Genomic DNA, 22,587 nt, shown 5'->3' on the forward strand with positions numbered 1-22,587 from the left:
AACAATGTTCTAAAGACTGTTGACATCTAGTGGAAGCATTAGGAAGTGCAACATGACCAATATCCCACTGTATCTTCAATAGGGAGTGAGTTGAAAAACAACCAACCTGAGATTTACCACTTCCTGGTTGGATTTTTTCTCAGGTTTTGCCTGCCATTTGAGTTCTGTTATACTCACAGACATCATTCACACAGTTTTAGAAACTTCAGAGTGTTTTCTATCCAAATATACTAATAATATGCATATATTAGCAACTGGGACTGAGTAGCAGGCAGTTTACTCTGGGCACCTTATTCATCCAAGCTACTCAATACTGCCCCCAACCATAAGAAGTTTTAAATTAAATACTTCCTTAGAAATTACATGTGACCCACCAAAATAAGGTTAAACTAACACTTTTCAAAGTGTTGACAAACTAACACCCCTAGTGTGTTGGTTCCCTAACATCATGGTGTTGCAAATTCCGACTTAAAATAACACTTTATTAGAGTTGATGCTGTCACACTTTCGCAGTGTTTGGGGGACGGGGGGGGGGTGTAAAGCCTTATATCTGTAGTCTCTGAAAGACTACAACTTGTGTTGGGCGATCTAGATCAATGAGAGAAGACTTGAAATAGACAAGATGTCAGTAAAATCTTTGTGTAAATTACATCATCTGGTCAAACAATCTCTAGCTACAATTCTCTGCAGATTGAGGAGAAATGGCACCTCCATCGCTCTCATACCCAACGAAGCATTTAATGTCTGAGCACGAACCTGCAAAACCAAAACCCCCTTCCTCATCTCAAAGTACTGTCAGTAAACCTCCCCCAGCCCATTTACTTTGACAGATCATTATTGTCAATAGTAGCCCTTTGCAGGGAATTTTGTAGACCTGTCTTGTTTTGATAATCTGCAGAAAAAGGAAAGGTGGTTGTGTTATTACCGTGTAGTCTTGATTTTATAATTTTCAGTGTCCCTTACTGGTTTCTGTCCCACAGTGTTGTTATGCTCCATAACTGCAATGTGTGTTTTCTCCCTCATGCTTGTTTACCCAAAATTCCCCCACTTTGTGGCATTTTTCAGCAAGGCACTGTGGAATCACTCCAGATAACCTGAGTTTAAAAAAAAAGAATGAGTAAAAAGTGAAGAGGGGTAGACGAAATTGATTACGTGGTCTGGAAGGTACTACCTCTAACCACCGTTAACCCCATAAAACAAAAACCATACAAACATTACCCAATTCATGTTTATACCATGCTTACTGTAAATTAAGCTATCTTAGCTGTCAGCTTGTAAATATTTTGGCCAACTTATCTTCATCTTGTGCAGAGCTAGGGGTTGGAAGCGCATGTTGGTGGAATCAGCTTCTGTACCACCTTCCACAAAATACACAACAATACACAATTTAAGCACCCCACTAATTGTATTGATCTCTATTAGACTCGCTAGCTAAGCATACCTGACAATGGACATTTCAATATAGTCAGCTTGCTGTTACCTAACTAGAGTCACTAAATTGGCAGCAAGATTGCTAGCCAGCTGAGACTACCAACACACAAATAAAGAGTGATTTAGTTATATCGACAATTCTATTTTTAGTAACAGATTGTTTTCCAGACAAGGGTGGAATAGATGAGATACTCTTATTTGGTAACATTAGCTAGCTTACGTTAGCTAACTTCGGTCAAAGATAGAATGAACAAACAAACATGTTTACTCCGCTGAAGGTCTAGCAGTGACTACCATGGCATAGGCAACATTGATTGACATTATGTATACCAAAGATATAGCTGATGGCTTTCAGAGTTCAATACAGGACTGTAACGTTAGCTAGTTAACTAACCCAGCTAAACTGGCAAGCTAGCTAACATTAGCTTACCTCTAATTGAGAATCTTCCGTTTTGTTGTGAAGGGATAAAATCAATGGTATCTCATCACTTCTCAGCTGTTGTCTGTTCAGCCTGAGAATTCCCCTGATAATCTTTGGTCACCGCATCCTTCTTGATAACCACAAGCCACTGGCAGAATCGGGGTGAATCTCTGGTAGGTAGACCGGTGAAAGCTAACTAGCCAGGCACAGAACACCACATGGGCAAAATGACTAACATTAGTGAAAAACACATTTTTCCAAAAATATCTTGCCTAGAGAAGTTCTCAGACTACTGTGTGTTGGTCGTTCGAAGTTAACACCAATATTCAATTTCAATCTACTGGTGTTAACCCCACTAGAATCAACACTCCGATATAACTTTATACCTCAACACCTGGGTTGTAACACTTTTGCTGTGTGTATGTTTGTATATGTGTTTGTAGGAGTGGTAGTGCATAAGTGTGTGCACACAGTACATGCAAAGGCTAGCATGTTTTTCATTTTTGTGCCTCCGGTACTCTATTACTATGAGTATGTTTCTATTTAACCTAGACATTTTTCTTCATCAGAAAAGTTGTTAAGGTATGATATGCAAGCAGGCAACGTGCTCTGTAGTCAGTGTAGTGGCTCCTCTCTGCCCTGTTATTCACATTTTCCTGCCAAACATGAGAGGGCTTTACTACAGCAGTTCGTTAATAGACAGCAGTCTGGTTCCTACTTCCTGCTCTCAACCTGCTGCCCTCTCATTATCGCCGGCCTCTTCTGTTAGGCTCTGAGGAGAATCTCTCTGATAGCACCGCTGGGCCTCGCAAATATCAGCTGCCAAGTTTGTTCACTGGCAAGGGAAGTTCACTACTGGAGCTCTAGCTCACTTCGTAACAGTCTGCCTAATTCACTTTCAGATAGACACGCACGCATGCACACACGCACACACACTCTATCAGTCTAGTTTATACACACAACCACTTTTAGCCTAATAAGTGATAGAGGCACACACAGACACACATTTCCATTATCAGTTAAAGGCATCTTTAGACTGAGTGACTTGTCGCTGAGTGTTCAACACACACCTGCTCTGACTGAAGCAATGAGTTGTGCCAAGTCCATCTATGCGAAAGCAGGACTTTCATTCACAGATATTGCCTGTCTGTTCTTCCAAATCTTCTGCTCTTTTTGGGGGGATGGGGGTTCTCTCTCTCTCTCTCTCTCTCTCTCTCTCTCTCTCTCTCTCTCTCTCTCTCTCTCTCTCTCTCTCATAGTGTTTAGATCAATGTACTGAGATGATCTGAGAGGGATTGGATTACAGCACATAGATGACAGAATAGCTATTCAAAGCCATTATCTCTCTTTCAGCCACTTTAATTACGGGTGTCACAGCCACACACACATTAAAACTTACATACACACTATGCACATGCACACATTCACACTTGCATGTACACATACACATACAGTCGCTATCTCTCACGCACACGCACACGCGCACGCGCACACACACACACACACACACACACATAAACATACTCTCTCTCCCTCTTACATACATACACACATATTCATACAACCTCTATGCACATCGCAGAGGAAAACATTGCAAATGATTTGTGTCTCAAATTAGTTCTCAAACAGTGTTAGAAGTGCCTTATCTCTGCAGACGCCCAGAGACGGTAATAGGAAAATCCCACAAAGTGCTTTTCCCTCCCTCCCTGCACCAAAACACAGATTAAGGCATTCATTATTAGGCTGAATTATTTTAATGACAGGATTGTCTGTAGGCGATTTCTGTCACATTGTTGGGTGAGGATCCTGCCTGTGTGACAGCTAAGTGGTACTGGGAATGTTATGTTAGGGTAGGGAGTTGTGAGGGGTGGAAAAAGGTTTGACGGGAGAGGGGGAGAGAGCAAGATGGAGAGAAGGGAGAAAGAGATGCAAAGAGAGACAGATGGAAAGGGAGCGGTGAGGAGATGGACAAAAGACGAAGTGGGAGAGAGAGTTGGAGAGAGAAAAATAGGGAGACATGAGGAGATGGAGAAAAGGAAGAGAGAGAGAGAGAGAGAGAGAGTGTTGTACAGGGGGGATGAGTTGGTTGGGTGCTGATTTGCAGATAGCATGGTAAATGAACTGTGTTTGATAGTCGCCGAAGGATCGGTTGATCACAATTTTCCTCATGCTCATCCTGTCTTTTCCCCCTCTCATTACACACACAGGCAAAAAAAATTATCTCATGAAAATCTCACACCCCTGACTCGCTGTGACTGACACACTTGCACACACACTGTTAAAAGCCAGGCGCTGGACCTTGACTAGTGGTGGTAGTATTCTGTATGATGGCTGAGGAGGATTCAACCTCTACTATCCCCCCATCACTATTCATGAAGGAGAGGGATCAGTAATCCCTGTGGGTGCAGGCTCCTGCCATACCTCCACCTCTCCTCCTCTTCCTCTCCTCCATTCCTCCTCCTCCTCCCTCACTCCACTGCACTGATTTATTTTGTTTTATCAGAGATTCCCAGAGTGAGGTAGCTAGGTGTGTGTGTACACCCATGTGCATCAAATGTGTTTATGCACGCGCACACACACACACACCCACAATATCATAGAGCTACAATGTGTAACAGAGTTGACATGGTGAACAGCTGGCTTGTCTTATTGGGCACCTCGGGACCTCCAGTGAATATCCAGAGAGACAGCGATGATAAAATTGTTAGCTTTACCAGCTGATATCACTTGCACACTACTGTATCCTACAGAGCTATATTCTACACCACCCTCATGCATGGGCAAATAGCCTACAGTAAAAGACATATGGGGTGAATTCCCACCTATATACAGTGGTGGAAAATGTACTCAATTGTCGTACTTGAGTAAAAATGAAGATACCTTAATAGAAATGAACTCAAGTAAAAGTGAAAGTCACCCAGTAAAACATCACTTGAGTAAAAGTCTAAAAGTATTTGGTTTTAAATATACTTAAATATCAAAAGTAAATGGAATTGCTCAAATGTACTTAAGTATCAAAAGTTAAAGTATAAACCATTTCAAATTCCTTATACTAAGCAAACCAGAATGCACCATTTCACTTATTTTATTTTTTATTGATGGATAGCCAGGGGCTCCAACACTCAGACATCATTTACAGATAGCCAGGGGCACACTCCAACACTCAGACATCATTTACAGATAGCCAGGGGCACACTCCAACACTCAGACATCATTTACAGATAGCCAGGGGCACACTCCAACACTCAGACATCATTTACAGATAGCCAGGGGCACACTCCAACACTCAGACATCATTTACAGATAGCCAGGGGCACACTCCAACACTCAGACATCATTTACTGATAGCCAGGGGCACACTCCAACACTCAGACATCATTTACAGATAGCCAGGGGCACACTCCAACACTCAGACATCATTTACAGATAGCCAGGGGCACACTCCAACACTCAGACATCATTTACAGATAGCAAGGGGCACACTCCAACACTCAGACATCATTTACAGATAGCCAGGGGCACACTCCAACACTCAGACATCATTTACAGATAGCCAGGGGCACACTCCAACACTCAGACATCATTTACAGATAGCCAGGGGCACACTCCAACACTCAGACATCATTTACAGATAGCCAGGGGCACACTCCAACACTCAGACATCATTTACAGATAGCCAGGGGCACACTCCAACACTCAGACATCATTTACAGATAGCCAGGGGCACACTCCAACACTCAGACATCATTTACAGATAGCCAGGGGCACACTCCAACACTCAGACATAATTTACAGATAGCCAGGGGCACACTCCAACACTCAGACATCATTTACAGATAGCCAGGGGCACACTCCAACACTCAGACATAATTGACAAACAAAGCATTTGTGTCCGCCAGATCAGAGACAATAGGGAAGTGTGTGAATTGGACCATTTTTCTGTCAAAATGTGACGAGTGCTTTTGGGTGTCAGGGAAAATGTATAGAGTAAAAAGTACATTATTTTCTTTAGCAAAGTAGTGAAGTAAAAGTTGTCAAAAATATAAATTGTAAAGTACAGATACCCCAAATAACTTCTTAAGTAGTACTTTAAATTATTTTTAATTAAGTACTTACACCACTGCCTATGCAACAGCAACTTGGCTAAATTCCTGATGATCAATCACACATTATTACTGGACCATTAACTTCAGTATGTCAGAGTAGCCTTTCAGAGTTAGTACGTTTGAGCATTCATGCCCTCTCTCTCTTCCTCCTCTCTCTCCAGAGTTGGAGTTAAAGTATTAATGATTTCCAAACTCTCTCCCCAGACACGTCCCAACTCTCAGGGGTAACCCTGGCCTCCGCAGCCCACTTCTCCAGCCCTGTTACATCCTCTACCCCCCCTGCTCCCTGGGTTGAGGTGTGTACGTGCCCCCCGGGGTTTCGGGGTCAGTTCTGTGAGCTCTGTGCCCCAGGCTACACCAGAGAGGTCCCTAACAGAGGACCCCTGTCACCCTGTGTGCCCTGCACCTGCCACCAGCACGGACCCTGCCACCCTGAGACAGGTAGGAGATTTTTAATCTGTGTCTCTCGTGTTTTATTGTTCTCTCATTTTCTCTCTTTCTCTCTTCTCATATCCTCTATCTCCTTCTCCACCTTCACTTTTCTTCCCCACTCTTTTCTACTATTCTCTCTGCACACTGAAAGCAAATGGTTCTATATAGTGCCAAATAAGGGTTCTTTGGCTTGTAAAATAAGCAGAACCCTTTTTGGTGCTATATGAAACCTTTTTTCATAATGTTCTAAATGGAACCTGTTTGGTGATGTAAAGAACCCTTTCTTAAAGTTCTGTGAAGATACATTAAAAAAAAGGTTCTACATAGCACCAAAAAAGGTTCCGCAATGGTAACAACCCTTTTGAGGGCTATATAGAACCCTTTTTATGATTCTTTATAAAACATTTATGGAGAATGGTTCCATAAAGAAGATTTTACAATCTCAAAGGTTCTTTGTAGAACCACACATTTTTTTATTTATTCTGGAAAAATAGCCATGTTGTATTGTTAAAATTACATAGGTTCTATTATTGTGTTTGTAAGTCTGGAATAGGGTTGAATATTTTCTCATTATTTTACAAATGTTCCATCCCAAGAATAAATCACTTTTCTCCTGGGTAACCCGGTATTTCCAGCCAAAAAATGGAAGTGTCATTCAAAAGTTATATAAAGCATATAAATGTCTAGATTTAATTAGAGCTTGGATCAGCCTGATGCTACCTGAGACTGATGAGCCATATATTAAATACATTTTATAAGCCCTACATTTACGATAAGGTTCCATATAGCACCATCCTTGAGCCCAAGCCAAAAGATGCCCGAATGATTGTGCCGTTATCTAATACATATACTGACTGTATGATATAGGCTACTGAACATCACGCACGGCAGAAAAACATAAAAGCCCACAGATGTAGCTAGCTGTATACTCTCTTGGGTAAATAAATTAAACTAGCTCCAGTAGGCTAATCTTTTTCAGTGTGAACTGTATTACTGTACTGTATTGTATGATACTGTATTATATGGACCGGAATTACGCACATTGTTCAAACCATGATAAAGCAGAAGAAAACATTTGATACTGGTGCAGCACATGCAGCCTACAAATATACAAATATAGGCTAGAAAATTTGATTTTAATTTTGAAATATAATAGAGCGTATTTGTATTATTAGTAGGCTGAAGCTTTCATAATATTTCCCTCAATGTTATTGGCTTACCTCTTCTTTCTCTCTCTATTGTTGCTTCATTCCTTCCTCGCTTTCAACAGTTAAACGAAATTTGTTTTGTTGTCCTTATCATCCTTGATTAATATAGGACTAGAATTAGATGGAGAAGGCTTTCACTTCACTTCACAAAGATTGAATGGTTATGGGTCTGAATAAATAACTGCTATAGCCTACTGCCATTGTGCGTTTGCTGTTCTTTCAAACTACCCGTGAGTTCTATTGGCTGCTGTATTAAACATTCAGCAAAAAAAAGAGCTTGTGTCCCTCTTCGAATAGTCTATTGGAATAAGAAATTTTAAAATAAAATACTGTCCAGCAAGCTATTATATTATACTTTTTTACTTGTGACAGTGTAACCGATGTGAAATGGCTAGCTAGTTAGCGCACACCGCGCCATTTCACATCGGTTACACTGTCACCAGTAAAAAACGTGCCATAATGAGATGATAGGTCTACATGCATAGTGAACTGTGCTAAATACTGAGATGGGTCTGTCCCCACCCTGATCGTTGATTCATCATGCAGAGGATGTAGAGAAGCCAGATTTAGACATTGCATATCATTTAACAGTTCCATTTCACACAATGCTGTTCATATATATACTGTAATTTAACGGTTTCTCGCAGTTATTTATCCCAAGAAAAAGGAGTGGTTTTGGGCGGTAAATCCCGGTAAATCTTGGTAACCGGGTTCCCGTCATTCAACCCTAGTCTGGAATGGTTGGGGGTGCCTGAAGAGAGAATTGAAAACTACTGAATCAGTCAACCGGTCTCAATTTATGCAAGACCATATGTGAGTTTTTCACAACACACTGTTTCTGAGCATATATAACATGTAATAGTGTAATATAACATATGAGAAACTGGGTGGCACAAGAAAAGCTATGTGGAAACCAGACCCAAAATATTTAAATGAGCTTCCACCCATACATTTTAATTATCTCTAAAAGAGCACAGTACCCTTTTATGAACTATAAAGAACAATTGAAGAGCTCAAAGGGTTCAAACGGCTCCACTACCTAAAGAACCCCTAAGGAACACTCATTTTGTTCGTCACTCTCTCTCTCTCTCTCTCTCTCTCTCTCTCTCTCTCTCTCTCTCTCTCCAACTCATATCTTTCTATCACCCTTTTAGATTACTCTACATACAAGAAAGCATTTTAAATAGTACCAGATAGGGGTTATTTCCTTGTAGCCACAAGAAAACCTTTAATTGGTGCTATATATCCTCTACAGGATTGGTGTGTCCCCTGCAGGACGGTTGAGCTAACGTAGGCTAATGTGATTAGCATGAGGTTGTAGGTAACAAACAAAAAAATCCAAGGACATAGACATATCTGATATTGGCAGAAAGCTTCAATTCTTGTTAATATAACTGCACTGTCCAATCTACAGTAGCTATTACAGTGAAATAATACCATGCTATTGTTTGAGGAGAATACACAATTACGAACTTGAAAATGTAGTCATAAACCAATTAGGCACATTTGGGCAGTCTTGATAGAGCATTTTGAATATATGTGCAATGGTCAATTGGATCAGTCTAAAACTTTGCACATACACTGCTGCCATCTAGTGGCCAAAATCTAAATTGTGCCTTGGCTGGAATAATGCATTGTGGCCTTTCTCTTGCATTTCAAAGAGGATGGTACAAAAAAACAAAAAATTTTCTTTGTATTATCTTTTACCAGATCTATTGTGTTATATTCTTCTACATTAATTTCACATTTCCACGAACTTCGAAGTGTTCCCTTTCAAATGGTATCAAGAGTATGCATATCCTTGCTTCAGGTCCTGAGCTACAGGTAGTTCGATTTGGGTATGTCATTTTAGGCAAAAATTGAAAAAAAGGGTTGAATCCTTAAGAGGACAACCCTTTCTTGAAGGTTCAATAAATAACCATGGAACCTGTATGGTGCTATAAAGAACCTTTTCCTCAGGTTCTATAAATACCTATTAATTAAAAACATGTTCTACAGTGCCTTCAATACCCAATAACGTCAAAGTGGAAAGTTTTTTTTTTTTTATTAATAAAAAATTAAAAGCTGAAATGTCTTGAGTCAATAAGTATTAAACCCCTTTCTTATGATACGCCTAATGTTCAGGAGTAAAAATGTGCTTAACAAGTCATATTAGTTGCATGGACTCACTCTGTGTGCAATATTAGTGTTTAACATGATTTTTTGAATGATCACCTCATCTCTGTACCCCACACATACAATTATCTGTAAGGTCTCTCAGTCGAGAAGTGGAATTCAAACACAGATTCAACTACAAAGACGAGGAAGGTTTTCTAATGCCTCTCAAAGAATGACACCTAGCATTTCTCTTCACCCGCAATAACATCTGCTGAATATGTGTATGTGACCAATAACATTTTATTTTATTTGACCTAATGGTAGATATATAAAAAATAATAATCTGACATTGAATATCCCTTTGAGCATGGTGGAGTTATTAATTACACATTAGGAGATGTATCAATACACCCAGTTACTACAAAGATACAGGCGTACTTCCTAACTCAATTGCCACTCAGGAATTTCACCATGAGGTCAATGGTGACTTTACAATAGTTAGAGTTTAATGGCTGTGAAAGGGCAAAAACTAAGGATGGATCAACAACATTGTAGTTACTCCACAATACTAACATAACTGACAGAGTGAAAAGAAAGAAGCATGTAGAGAATTCAATATTCCAAAACATGCATCCTGTTTCCCACAAGGCACTAAAGTAATGCTGCAAAGAAAATTGACAAAGCAATTAGCTTTTTGTCCTGGCTCCATCATGTTATGGGTATGCTTGTAATCATTAAGGACTGGGGAGTTTTTCAGGATAAAAAATACACTAAATGGAGCTAAGCACAGGCAAGATCCTAGAGGAAAACTAGGTTCAACCTGCTTTTCACCAGACACTGGGGAGATGAATTCACCTTTCAGCAGGACAATAACCTAAAACACAAGGCCAAATCTACACTGGAATTGTTTACCAAGAAGACAGTTAATATCATTAAGAGAATATTATGTTACCATTGATGTATAAAAATGAGCGATACGGTGATGTCACCTTGTTCCCTTAATAATGAATCCAAGTGTTTCATATGTTATCAGGAAGGGGACAAGTAACTTTATGATCAAACTTTATAAATGTAGAAGCAACAGTCATTTTTCATACTTTGGTCTTCATACTTTGATCTGGTTTCCTTTAAATATTATCCAATTTCATAAAAAACACGATTTTATCTGTTCACTCCTTAGGCATTATTGTTGTGTTAATTGGGCAGGTTGAATCAAGTAAGCTACCTCTGGAACAGCTAGACGTCCCTGGGGAGAGAATTGAGAACCACTGACTTTAGTCAAGCATTTATCATACATGAGTCTTTCACAAAACTCCGTCACTGATCGTATTCATAGAATATGTACTAGCATAACATAACACATTATATAAAATCTATTATAAACTGGGTGGTTTGAGCTTTGAATGCTGATTGGCTTGAAAGCCATGGTATATCAGTCCACACCACATGTAAGACAAAACATGTAGTTTTACAGCTCTAAATACATTAGTAATCACTTCATAAAAGCAATAAGGCACCTCTGGGCTTTATAACATTAGGCCATTAAACCAAAGTTAAGTACTGCGTCCAGACACTCCATGATGTGTTGTGCACAAGAACAGCCCTTAACGGTGATATATATATATATATATATATATATATATTCAACAAGGCACACCACTTCCTGCTTAATTGCAGAAATGACACCATCACTCACGGTTGCACAAAAAGAGCTGTGTCTTAACCACGCCCCAAAAATATTATAATTTCCCACCTCCCCTACATTTTACAGGTGTTTTAATTGGTTTGGTACTATTTTCAGGAGTATGTGGTAAAATTTCACAACTCTTAGTACAAAACTCAAAACAGATCATCAAAAAGGCTGTTTTTTCTCAACTTTAAACACATTTCCAATTGACTAAGTACAATAGAAAAAAATCTAACTTTTTCACCAAACCTAATCAGTGTTTCATCTAGAAATACACTGGTTCCTCAATTTAAAGTTTTGAGATTATGCCGCAATCATTTGTGACTGACCGGCTCAAAACGGTTTTATGTAGTAAAACTGGAAATTGTTATTTTTACATTGGATAAAAGTAAAGACTCAAAGCTACAAAATGGTTTATCATACACTGCATTTTTGAGGAACAATGGGAAAAGGGCCAATGAATGTTGAATGTTGTGGTACCTACTTGAGAGCTTTCCTCTGTCTACACACCCATTCAGCATTGTTCACACCCTCTTAAACCATCCCCACGCATCTCTTTAAGGATTCACATGTGAGGTCATGTGCTAAACAGTGAGTAGTGTAGTAAAGAATAAGACTAAACGTGGTAGTAGCCTACAATGAGGAAAAATTCCAGGGAAACAGAAAGTGTCCACATAAAACAATTTTATAAATATTAGATGACACTTACCCAGACACACTTGTCTAAATTGATTGGATCATGTGAAATAAATGCTATAAACCCCAGCCACATTCAGTGGTGGAAAAAGTACTAAATTGTCATATTTGAGTAAAAGTATAAATCATTTCGAATTCCTTATATTAAACCAGATGGCACAATTTTTTTAATTTGTAAAAAAAAAAAATTGATTGACAGATAGTCAGGGTCAACACTCACATAATTTACAAACAAAGCCTTTGTGTTTAGTGAGTCTGGCAGATCTGATGCAGTAGGGATCAATGTACAGATACCACCAAAAAACTACTTAAGGAGTACTTTAAAGTATTTTTACTGAAACACCACTGCCCATTTGCCTTCACGCCAGTACATTAGGATACTTAATATACTGTTACACACGCACTTGTCACATAGTATTCCATACAGTTGAAGTCGGAAGATTCATACACCTTAACCAAATACTTTTAACCTCCGTTTTTCACAATTCCTGACATATAATCCCAGTAAAAATTCCCTGTCTTAGGTCAGTTAGGATCACCACTTTATTTTAAGAATGTGAAATGTCAGAATAATAGAAGAGAGAATTATTTATTTAAGCTTTTATTTATTGCATCACATTCCCAGTGGGTCAGAAGTTTACATACACCTAATTAGTAATTGGTAGCATTGCCTTTAAATTGTTTAACTTGGGTAAAACGTTTTGGGTAGACTTCCTCAAGCTTCCCAAAATAAGTTGGGTGAATTTTGGCCCATTCCTCCTGACAAAGCTGGTGTAACTGAGTCAGGTTTGTAGGCCTCCTTGCTCGCACACACTTTTTCAGTAAGTAAGTCTCAAGTCTTAGCACTCAAGTCCCAAGTCAAGACAGGCAAGTCCGAGTCAAATCTTAAGTCAAGAACATCAAGTCAAGTCTCAAGTCTTTAACTTTGAGTTTCGAGTCCTAAACAAGTCATAATGTGCTCTTTTTTTCACTTTTATTTAACCAGGTAGGCTAGTTGAGAACAGGTTCTCATTTACAAACTGCGACCTGGCCAAGATAAAGCAAAGCCGTTTGACACATACAACAACACAGTTACACATGGAATAAACAAACATACAGTCAATAATACAGTGGAAAAGTTCAATATACCGTGTGTGCAAATGAGGTAAGGTAAGGCAATAAATAGGCCATGGTGGCGAAGTAATTACAATATACCAATAAAACACTGAAGTGATAGATGTGCAGGAGATGAATGTGCTACGCATGCTCTTCACCAAATGTAATGCCATTTCATATTTTTAACAAGAGTAATAGTTAGTATATTACATTTATGCAAATCATGAATGACTCCCTGGCTATTTTAATGTAATGTTCAAATTTGAGTTTGTGTGTTGTAGTGTATCATAACAACCTCAACTACAACAAATACATGCTCTATTGATCTCCTCCTGACAAGGAAAGGGTTGTGTATAGCTCAGGTTAATGTATGTAGCCTTCCTGACAAAATACATTATGTTTTCTCACTTGGTCAACATAAATAATTTTCATATTTTGGCTTTGACCGAAACACATTTAGATACATCTGTAAATGATGGGCAAATTAACATTCATGGATATAGTCTACTGAGAAGGGATAGGAATAGGAATGGTGGGGCTGTAGCACTGTATATTCAGAATCATATACATTTTAAGAGGAGGGATAACCTTAATGTATGTCAAGTAGAAGCACTATGGGCTCAAGTACATCTGCCTCACCAGGTGGGATGTGGTGGGATGTGTGTATAGACCTCCTAGCTCTAAAGTGTCCTATTTGGATGACTTATGTACTGGGTTTGACCAGGCCACAGATAGCAACAGAGATGTATTTATCTTGGGTGATTTTAATATAAATTGGAAGGATCACAATAATTTGAATAGAACAAAATTGATGAGATATGCTAAGAACTGTGGTTTGAAACAAATGGTTAATGATACTACTAGATCATCAATTAGTTGGGTCATCGTTCAGATACATGCATTGATCTGATTTTCTGTAATATACCATTGCAATGCTTAAAAAGACAGATCAATGCCAGTGGGCTGGACAGACCATAATAATGTGACCATAACCATGAACACCAAGGTCCAAAGAACCCCCTAGGGTTGTGGTCAAGATAAATTTTTAAACATTTAATCATGAGCTATTTTTAAATGAATTGGCTGCTGTACCCTGGAAGCTGATTTATCTAGAGGATGAACTAAATCACGCTACAGAATGTTTTATTGATTTGCTCACTGAGGTAATGGACCATCATGCCCCTATAAGAAAGAGTACAGTTGCTGCTCACCCATCTACATGGATTGATGAGGAACTGGGTGAGGCTTTTTCTCAAAGAAATATGGCAAAAGTCTTAGCAGCCAAGTCAAAATTATAAATTGATGAACAGAATTATAGAACATTATGTAATTATGCAGTTAAATTGAATCAAAAGATAAAAAAAATATTTTACAACAATGCTTTTATTGATTGTGAAAATGATTCTAAAAAGGTATGGAACACAGTTAAGTGCTTACTTGGTACATCTATCTCATCATGCCCATCTAGTGTGGAGGTTGACGGGAGAATAATAACAAAACCAGTTGGTATTGCCAATCATTTTGCAGATGTTTTACATAGAAAATCAATTTTCTGAGCAACAATGTAAACATACATTCTTCCAAAAAAAGCTATTTTCCAATGGATTGATGATCATATTATGAGCAACAAGATCTGCTCTTTTAGTCCCCAAATGGTGTCAGTGGAGGAGATGTTAAACCTATTGAAGTCATTACCTGATGATAAATCTACAGTTTATGGTCTTATGGACAATTTTTTGCTTCGCTGTGCTGCTCCCCAGATTGCAGTACCACTGAGATACATATTTAATTGGTCACTGGAAAAGGGGATGTTTGCAAATGTATGGAAGCATGCGAAATTGTGTTCCGAAAGACAGCAAAGAACCCATTACTCCTGCCAATAGTCAACCAATTAGTCTACTCCCTACAATCAGTAAGATATTGGAGGCTATTGTGAGTAGACAAATATGGGAGTACATGGAAAATAATGATTTGATTACAGCCAATGAGCAAAAAAACATTCCACTACCACTGCATTTGTTGACATGACTGACCAGTGGCTAATTTTTCAGATTTCAGTGCAGCATTTGATTTAGTGGATCACTAAATAATTTTGCCAAAGTTAATACATTATGGTTTTAAGGATTGAATTGGGTACAGTCATATCTAACTGACAGGAAACAGTCCACCTAAATCAATGGTTAATTTTCTACCCCTGATGTGTTAAACTGTGGAATACTGCAGGGCAGCTGCCTTGGGTCACTTCTTTATTTAATATATACCAATAACCCTCCCTATGCCTTAGCTGAAACTCAAGCTACTATATGTGCAGATGATTCTACAATTTATGCAGCAAGACAATCGGTTCAACAGGTACAGCAAGCTTTACAAGGACATTTGGAGAATATCAGGAAGTGGGTTTGCCAGAACAAACTTGTTTTAAACACCAAGAAAACCAAAGTTATGTTGGTCTGTTCCACTAGGAAAAGGCCAAAACAGCATGGGATACAATTAGGTATGTAAGGAGTACAAATTGAGGAGTGGCAGAAACCAAACTATTGGGAGTGCAGCTAGAGAACTGCTTATCATGGTTGTCTCAAATAACTAATCTATGTAAAATAATATATATATAATATATATATATGTATATATATATATATATATATATATATATATATATATTAAAACAGCAGGCATAATCAGAAGGATAGCTAAATATTTACCAGGAAAAATTCTTAAGCAAATAACACAAGCATTAATTGAGAGTCAAGTGAACTACTGTTCTGTGGTCTGGGGAAATGCATCATCAAGTGAAGTTAGGAGGCTGCAGATTGCACAGAACAAAGCAGCAAGGATTGTTTTAAGGTGGAGATATGGTTCTTCTGTTGCAGTCATATGCAATGTTCTTGGTTGGTCATCAATTGACAAGATAAATGAAAAAAACATGCCAAGTTCTATTCACAACGGTATTCAGTTGGTAAGAGACAGACATTCCGTAAATACTAGGAATAGATTGTCCACCATCTATGCGTTATCCAGACAGAAAAGAGAAACAGGCAAAATAACATTTTGATTTAGAGCAATAAAGAAATTGAATAAATTAACTGAGAAACCCAGAAACCTTTCAATATATAAATGTAAAAAATATTTTAAAACCATTTAAATATAATACATAGAAATGTTGTGGGACTATAGTAGATGAAGAATCAATATTTTTTAGATTGAGTATTTATCGGGTCATTAAGTTATTACATTATGTATGTTTGTAATAGTGTGTTACATGTGAAAATGTGTTTGTATTATAAATTGTATTTTAATGTTTAAGGACTCTTGGAAGATTAGTCCAAATGGGGACTAAAAGAGATCCAAATCAAATCAAATGTCGAACAAAGTTGGAAATTGTTGCGCCTCCGTCTGTAATTTTCTTCCCACATGTTTTGAAGTTGCAATCTGTTTTTTGTTGATAAAGCGTTGTCTTCATATCCAAATATAATACTTTTGGGTATCGTCTTTCCAAGGGCTCCATCTGAATTCACCCGCCAACGTTCCTCTGCACTGCCACGAACAACTTTTTCTCAGCTGGCACAATTTTATTGGCTGCTGTCTGATTCAAACTGTAATCTGTTAAATGAAGAGTTGATGCGATGCACACATTTTTTAATAGCATCATTTTTTAAATTAAAAGTCAAAGTTGAGTCCAAGTCATCATATTTGTGACTTGAGTCTTACTCGAGTCCAAGTCATGTGACTCAAGTCCACACCTCTGGTATGTACAGTACAAGAACGATATCAATAACTATATCAGTGATAGACGAGGCAGTTATATGCATACAATCAGGGGTAAAGTGGCTAAGCAGCAGGATAAAAAAAAATGTAGCAGCAACATATGAGATGTGTTAGGAGAGAGGCTATTACTGTCCTGCCCTGGACTTTGGTGCAGGGCATGTGATGTCCATAACCTCTTCCTCGCTAAACTCCCCGATCTTCTCAAAAAGATACGTTGATACGTTGTCTAGCTGTGTACAGTCCAGGTGGTGCTTGTACAGGCAGACAATCTATGGGTGGAAGGATGACAGCATTGCGCAGCAGATGAATAAGAACAACAGCAAGAAATCTGAAGACATTACAACCATGCACAACATCAATTCACCTCATACAATACAACAACAATTATTTTCACCTGAAGGGCTGCGACTGCTTTATCTGTGGCAGTGGCCTGAAGAACGGAGTCAGGTGTTGTTGCCAGCCTTAGCTTTCCACCAGCACCGTACCATCTTCCAGTCCAACCAGCTGTGAGATGTTGACCCTGTCACAGTGCTGTCCTTCACAACACTAGTAATCTCAGACAAGGTGTTCACTCTCGTCTTTCTGCAGGGCTGCTTGATAAGGCCGAAGCACCAGTCAAGGGCAAACTTGGTGTGGCCTGTGATCAGAACATGAAGGTCCAGGCCTTGGTGGAGCTTGTGCATGTAGTTGATGACTGCACTGCTGCCTTTGCTTGCTCGGGCCAGCTCTTTTGTTGATGAGAGGCATTAGACCATTCTCCTTGTTTGACTGGTGGAGGAAAGTCAGGCATGTTCTACTGATGCTGAAAGACAAATTCCAGATACAAGTATTTTAGCATTATTATACAATAGATGCAAAATGTCATTCTGAGATAATATCACAATACACAGTTCGTACAGGTAATGTTAGCTAACTAGCCAGCCTTCTAACGTCAGCTGGCTAGCTAACAGCAAGATTTTACTAGCAATACAAACTGATTGTCATAACTAGCTAAAGTTAACCAAATAGGTTCAATGTTAGCTAGTTAGCTAGCTAACATTAGGCTATAACTAGCGTTGTGAAATGGCATTCTGAGAAAACATCACTAACGTTACACACACTTCATACATTAAGTTAATGTTACCTAGCAAGCCAGCCATCTAACCTCAGCTAACGTTAGCTAGCTAATGGCAAACTTTAACTTGGGGTCTTTTGTTTAGACATGTAACGTTAACTAGCTACACATTTTTACTATTATCCCAATGCATAGAGTGATGTTACTAATAATACAAACTGATTGTCATATCTAGCTAAAGTTAACCAAGTACGTTCAATGTTAGCTAGCAAGCCAGCCATCGAACTCTAGCTGGCTAGCTAACAGCAAGCTTTAACTTGTAATGAAAATAACTTTCTGTAAAATTAGAAATGTATAATTTCTGAAACTGTAGCTAGATTCTTACTCGTATACAAGGATGAAAGCTTCACGGCAGACTGCAAACCCTTTTATTAAATAAGACGTCCTGTGTCATTTCCGTTTAGTTTACACAGCCTGTTTGGCCCGTTGACTTCCATTGATTTCAAAACTAGGTCAACCTCTTCTGTGACAACAACACTGTTGATCATCCTCCAGAAAGTAGTCCATCACAACTTTTTCCCGTTGACCTTTGTCGATAGCACCTGATAAATTCAGGGCAGCGATGTTATTGAGAGCAGTAGCAACATATTCGCAGTTCTCCGTGGCTGACTTTATATCTTTAGAAACAACTGCAGTAGAAAGGATTATCTGCGCATAACGAGCAGCTACTTTTATAGACAAAAGATGCTACACTGCAGGACCAATCTGAAAGTCATCTCTCGGCATGTCCAGCCAACTCAGTATCTCAGCCAATCATGGTTAGCGGAAGGTTCCTGGCTTTTTCTTTGGCTAATCCAACTAGGCTCATAATTTAGCAACTTTATTTGTATTTACAGATGGCATACAAGTTTGTTATTACGGCACATGAAAGTTCAACAACAACAAAAATATGATATATGATGCAAAAAACATTTTTTATGTTCAAACGTTCAACCTGTGAAGTCGGTCAGATTTGTGGTAGATGGTGACAGATTGTGGTAAATTGCGTCATTCTGTCATTGCACCACACTATCACAAGGGGGAGTTAGAATGCTGATCTATTGGTACTCTGAACTGTGGCAAAAATTGACTATCTTTTCATAAATTAATGGAGGTGTGAATGTTTCAGTCCAAGAGTCTCTCTTCTCTGGTACTAGAGTCCTGCATTAGGCAACAAAAAAAATAGCCGGCAGGTGGTCCCGGAATAGAGAGAGAACTTGGGTAAATACTGTGGCCCAATTACACTTGACATGTGGACTGACGATTTTCGAAAAATAGGCATGGTAGGCTTTTGGTTTCTCTCCCTCTAAAAACAGACAGAAATAATAACTGGCTTTATTTACCACAGTGTGAAAGAGTGATAGCCCCTGTATATAAAGTGAGTTTCTGAAACACGGAGTCCTTCTTTGCTGAAGTCAAGAAGAAACTGAATGAAAGAGAGTCCAGCAAGGATAGGGAGGGGAGAAAGGTTGCCCATATTTTCAAGATCTGAGCTACTTCATTTATTTACGAAATGTACTAGTTTATTTAGGCAATTTAATACATTAGTTTAGGCTTGGCCTATTTAGTAGGCTATTTCACAGTATAAAGATATATTTGTCAGCATAAAGCTGAGTGACTCACTCATTCGTGGCTTTGAATCAAAATAAATAAGTCTGATAGTCAAAACATTTCTTTACTAAAGACTAAGTTAAATCTGCTCATGTTGTGTGTGTTCAAATATTTCTAACATTGTGGTTACAATGAAAATGGAAACGAAATAAATCAAATAAATCCTATTTATAATGAATAATCAGATGCACGTTGCAAGCTTGTCATTTTTACTTATTTCATTTTTTTGTACGATTTTATTTGATCTTTTTAGATAACAAACAACAACTACATCACATCTGCCCATAACCACCTGTTCACACCCCCATCTCTAGTGCCCGCATCACTCTCCGCCAAACTGCACCATTTTGTTTATCTCCGTCGCCCACATGCACTTTCAACATTTGGATAATAAAGCATTTAAAAGCTGACATTCGTTGATTTTCAGTTTTCGTGTGTACATTTTTTTCAAGATGATTGACAAGAAAAGTATCGTCCAACCCATCTCACTGCACCCTTATATGCCATGTCTTGAAATATGCAGACAGATGGAGTAAAAGTTAATTTCCATTGTAATACTTCTGACATATAAATTTCCAACTCCACCCATACTTGTTGGACTTCATATCATTCCCAGAAGGCATGGATTATTATAACCAAATGAAAAATGAACCTGGTAATCTAATTGAATTTACTGCAGGCCTAAGACCTATGGGTTTAACCTTCTGAATGAATGATTATATTGAAGACAGAAGCCGCCTCTTAATGAGTTCCGAGAGCCGATCCATTACCCAACAAAATAATATCAATTTATTTTGGCAAATTTTTTTTCTGACTACAGACAGTAGCTATTATTCCTATTTCTTGCATTAATTCATTTGGCTGCATGTTAATTCAACATTTGACTAAAAATAAATCATGCCATACAGTAAGACCAGGTCTTTTTTTCCACAATGCAAAACGGCACAATGACAACTCAAATCACTTTAAAGAGCCTTATATTAGACAACAAATTTGAAAAAACTAAAATCAATTCAAAAACAGTCCATTCAACACTGGGCTTATTCAAATTGCTGTGCAGGAAAAGGATGTCATCCACCGTGTCTGGTCGCAGGCTCGCAGCTGGCTTCTCTCTGAAAACACGTATCCATCTGAAGGTGACGGTTTAGCCTTTGGAACCACAAAATTACAGTAGGCCTCTTGAAGCGATGGGGTAAATCAACAGAATTCCCAAGTATTCTTTCACAATAGCTGGCCTTATGTTATCTGCAGATATGAGCTGCACTGTCCCACTCCGTGGTGGATAACTTCCACCCTTTATTATGTAATGGGCTGTAATGCACAAGTATCCTGTTTTTTGAAAATTGTCAGCCCACATGTCAAGTGTAATTGCGCCATAGTACTTACACAAGTTCTCTCTCAACTCCAGGATCACCCGCCAGCTGTTTGTTTTTTAGGCCTGATGCAGGACTAGTGTGATAGGAGAGAGACTGACTGAAACATTCACACCTCCATTAATTTACACAACGCTAGTCTAAGAGCTCGGCAAGGTGTGAAAATCCCCCAATCTGTGCCACAGTTTAGATTTACGGATAGATGCTGCTGTCAGTCAGAGTTGAGTGTAGCTTAATGGCCAAAAAATGGCAAAGTTGCAATGTATTCAATGCTTAAGTACTCTGAAGTTTTACATTTCTAACTCAATATCACAGACCAGATTTACCCTCACGAAAAATGCATCAACCCCTACAAATATATTAATGTATCATAATCCAAATAATATTTCAAACGAAATTAGCTGATGCGAGAGGAGAGACTGAATGCTAAAGACAATCATATCATACTTAAACTGTGCAAAAGCCAGGAATAGTGAGTCACTGAGCCCTATGCTGTCCCTGCTTCTGTCGCCTATTTGACTGTTTGAGTAATATCCTACTGATTCTGTGATCACCAAGCTTCATGCAACCGCAAAATATTGGTTAAAGTAATTTCACAACTCTGTTTGCTTTTAAACTTTGCTATGCTGTGTCTTTACTTAAAAAAAAAAAAAAATTGGAACAGACTCTCTGGTATTAATTATACTTTATTTAGTATTGTTTACATGGTTCCAAACTGCCAGATAAATCATATAGTAATGTAAACACCATCTGTTAGTCATGCAACAGCAATTATTGCGCTTTTGACAATGATTTTACATGAGGCCTAATTCACATGATATGCCTAAAACACTTATATCCACTAGGCTAATAAATAATGAAAATGTTCCTTTAGATGATTTAATTTACCTACAGCTGAGGTCAGAAGTTTGCATACATTTATATTGGAGTCATTAAAACTAGTTTTTCAACCAATCCACAAATTTCTTGTTAACAAACTATAGTTTTGGCAAGTCGGTTAGAACATCTACTTTGTGCATGACATAAGTAATTTTTCCAACAATTGTTTACAGACAGATTATTTCCCTTATAATTCACTGTATCACAATTCCAGTGAGTCAGAAGTTTACATACACTAAGTTGACTGGGCATTTAAACAGCTTGGAAATGTACAGAAAATGATGTCATGGCATTAGAACCTTCTGACAGGCTAATTGACATCATTTGAGTCAATTGGAGGTGTACCTGTGGATGTTTTTCAATGCCTACCTTCAAACTCAGTGCCTCTTTGCTTGACATCATGGGAAAATCAAAAGAAATAAGCCAAGACCTCAGATTTTTTTTTTAGACCTCCGCAAGTCTGGTTCAACCTTGGGAGCAATTTCCAAACGCCTGAAGGTACCACGTTCATCTGTACAAACAAAAGTACGCAAGTATAAACACCATGGGACCACGCAGCCGTCGTACCACTCAGGAAGGAGACTGTCTCCTAGAGATGAACGTACTATGGTACGAAAAGTGCAAATCAATCCCAGAACAACAGCAAAGGACCTTGTGAAGATGCTGGAGGAAACACGTACAAAAGTATCTATA

The 22,587-nt window shown here is 38.5% G+C and overlaps 1 protein-coding gene across 1 annotated transcript in view; it reads left to right on the top strand.

Moving 5' to 3' along the window:
• The window catches only part of lamc3 (laminin, gamma 3), a 230,062-nt gene that overhangs the window by 123,583 nt on the left and 83,892 nt on the right, over positions 1 to 22,587 (top strand). Inside the window, exon 12 of the mRNA XM_021590589.3 lies at positions 6,163 to 6,399. Coding sequence (XP_021446264.3) covers positions 6,163 to 6,399 — 237 coding nt within the window. The remainder of the gene's footprint in view (positions 1 to 6,162; positions 6,400 to 22,587) is intronic.

The sequence above is a fragment of the Oncorhynchus mykiss genome, chromosome 29 (assembly GCF_057628025.1).
Source record: "Oncorhynchus mykiss isolate SJ-2025 chromosome 29, ASM5762802v1, whole genome shotgun sequence".
Taxonomy (NCBI): domain Eukaryota; kingdom Metazoa; phylum Chordata; class Actinopteri; order Salmoniformes; family Salmonidae; genus Oncorhynchus; species Oncorhynchus mykiss.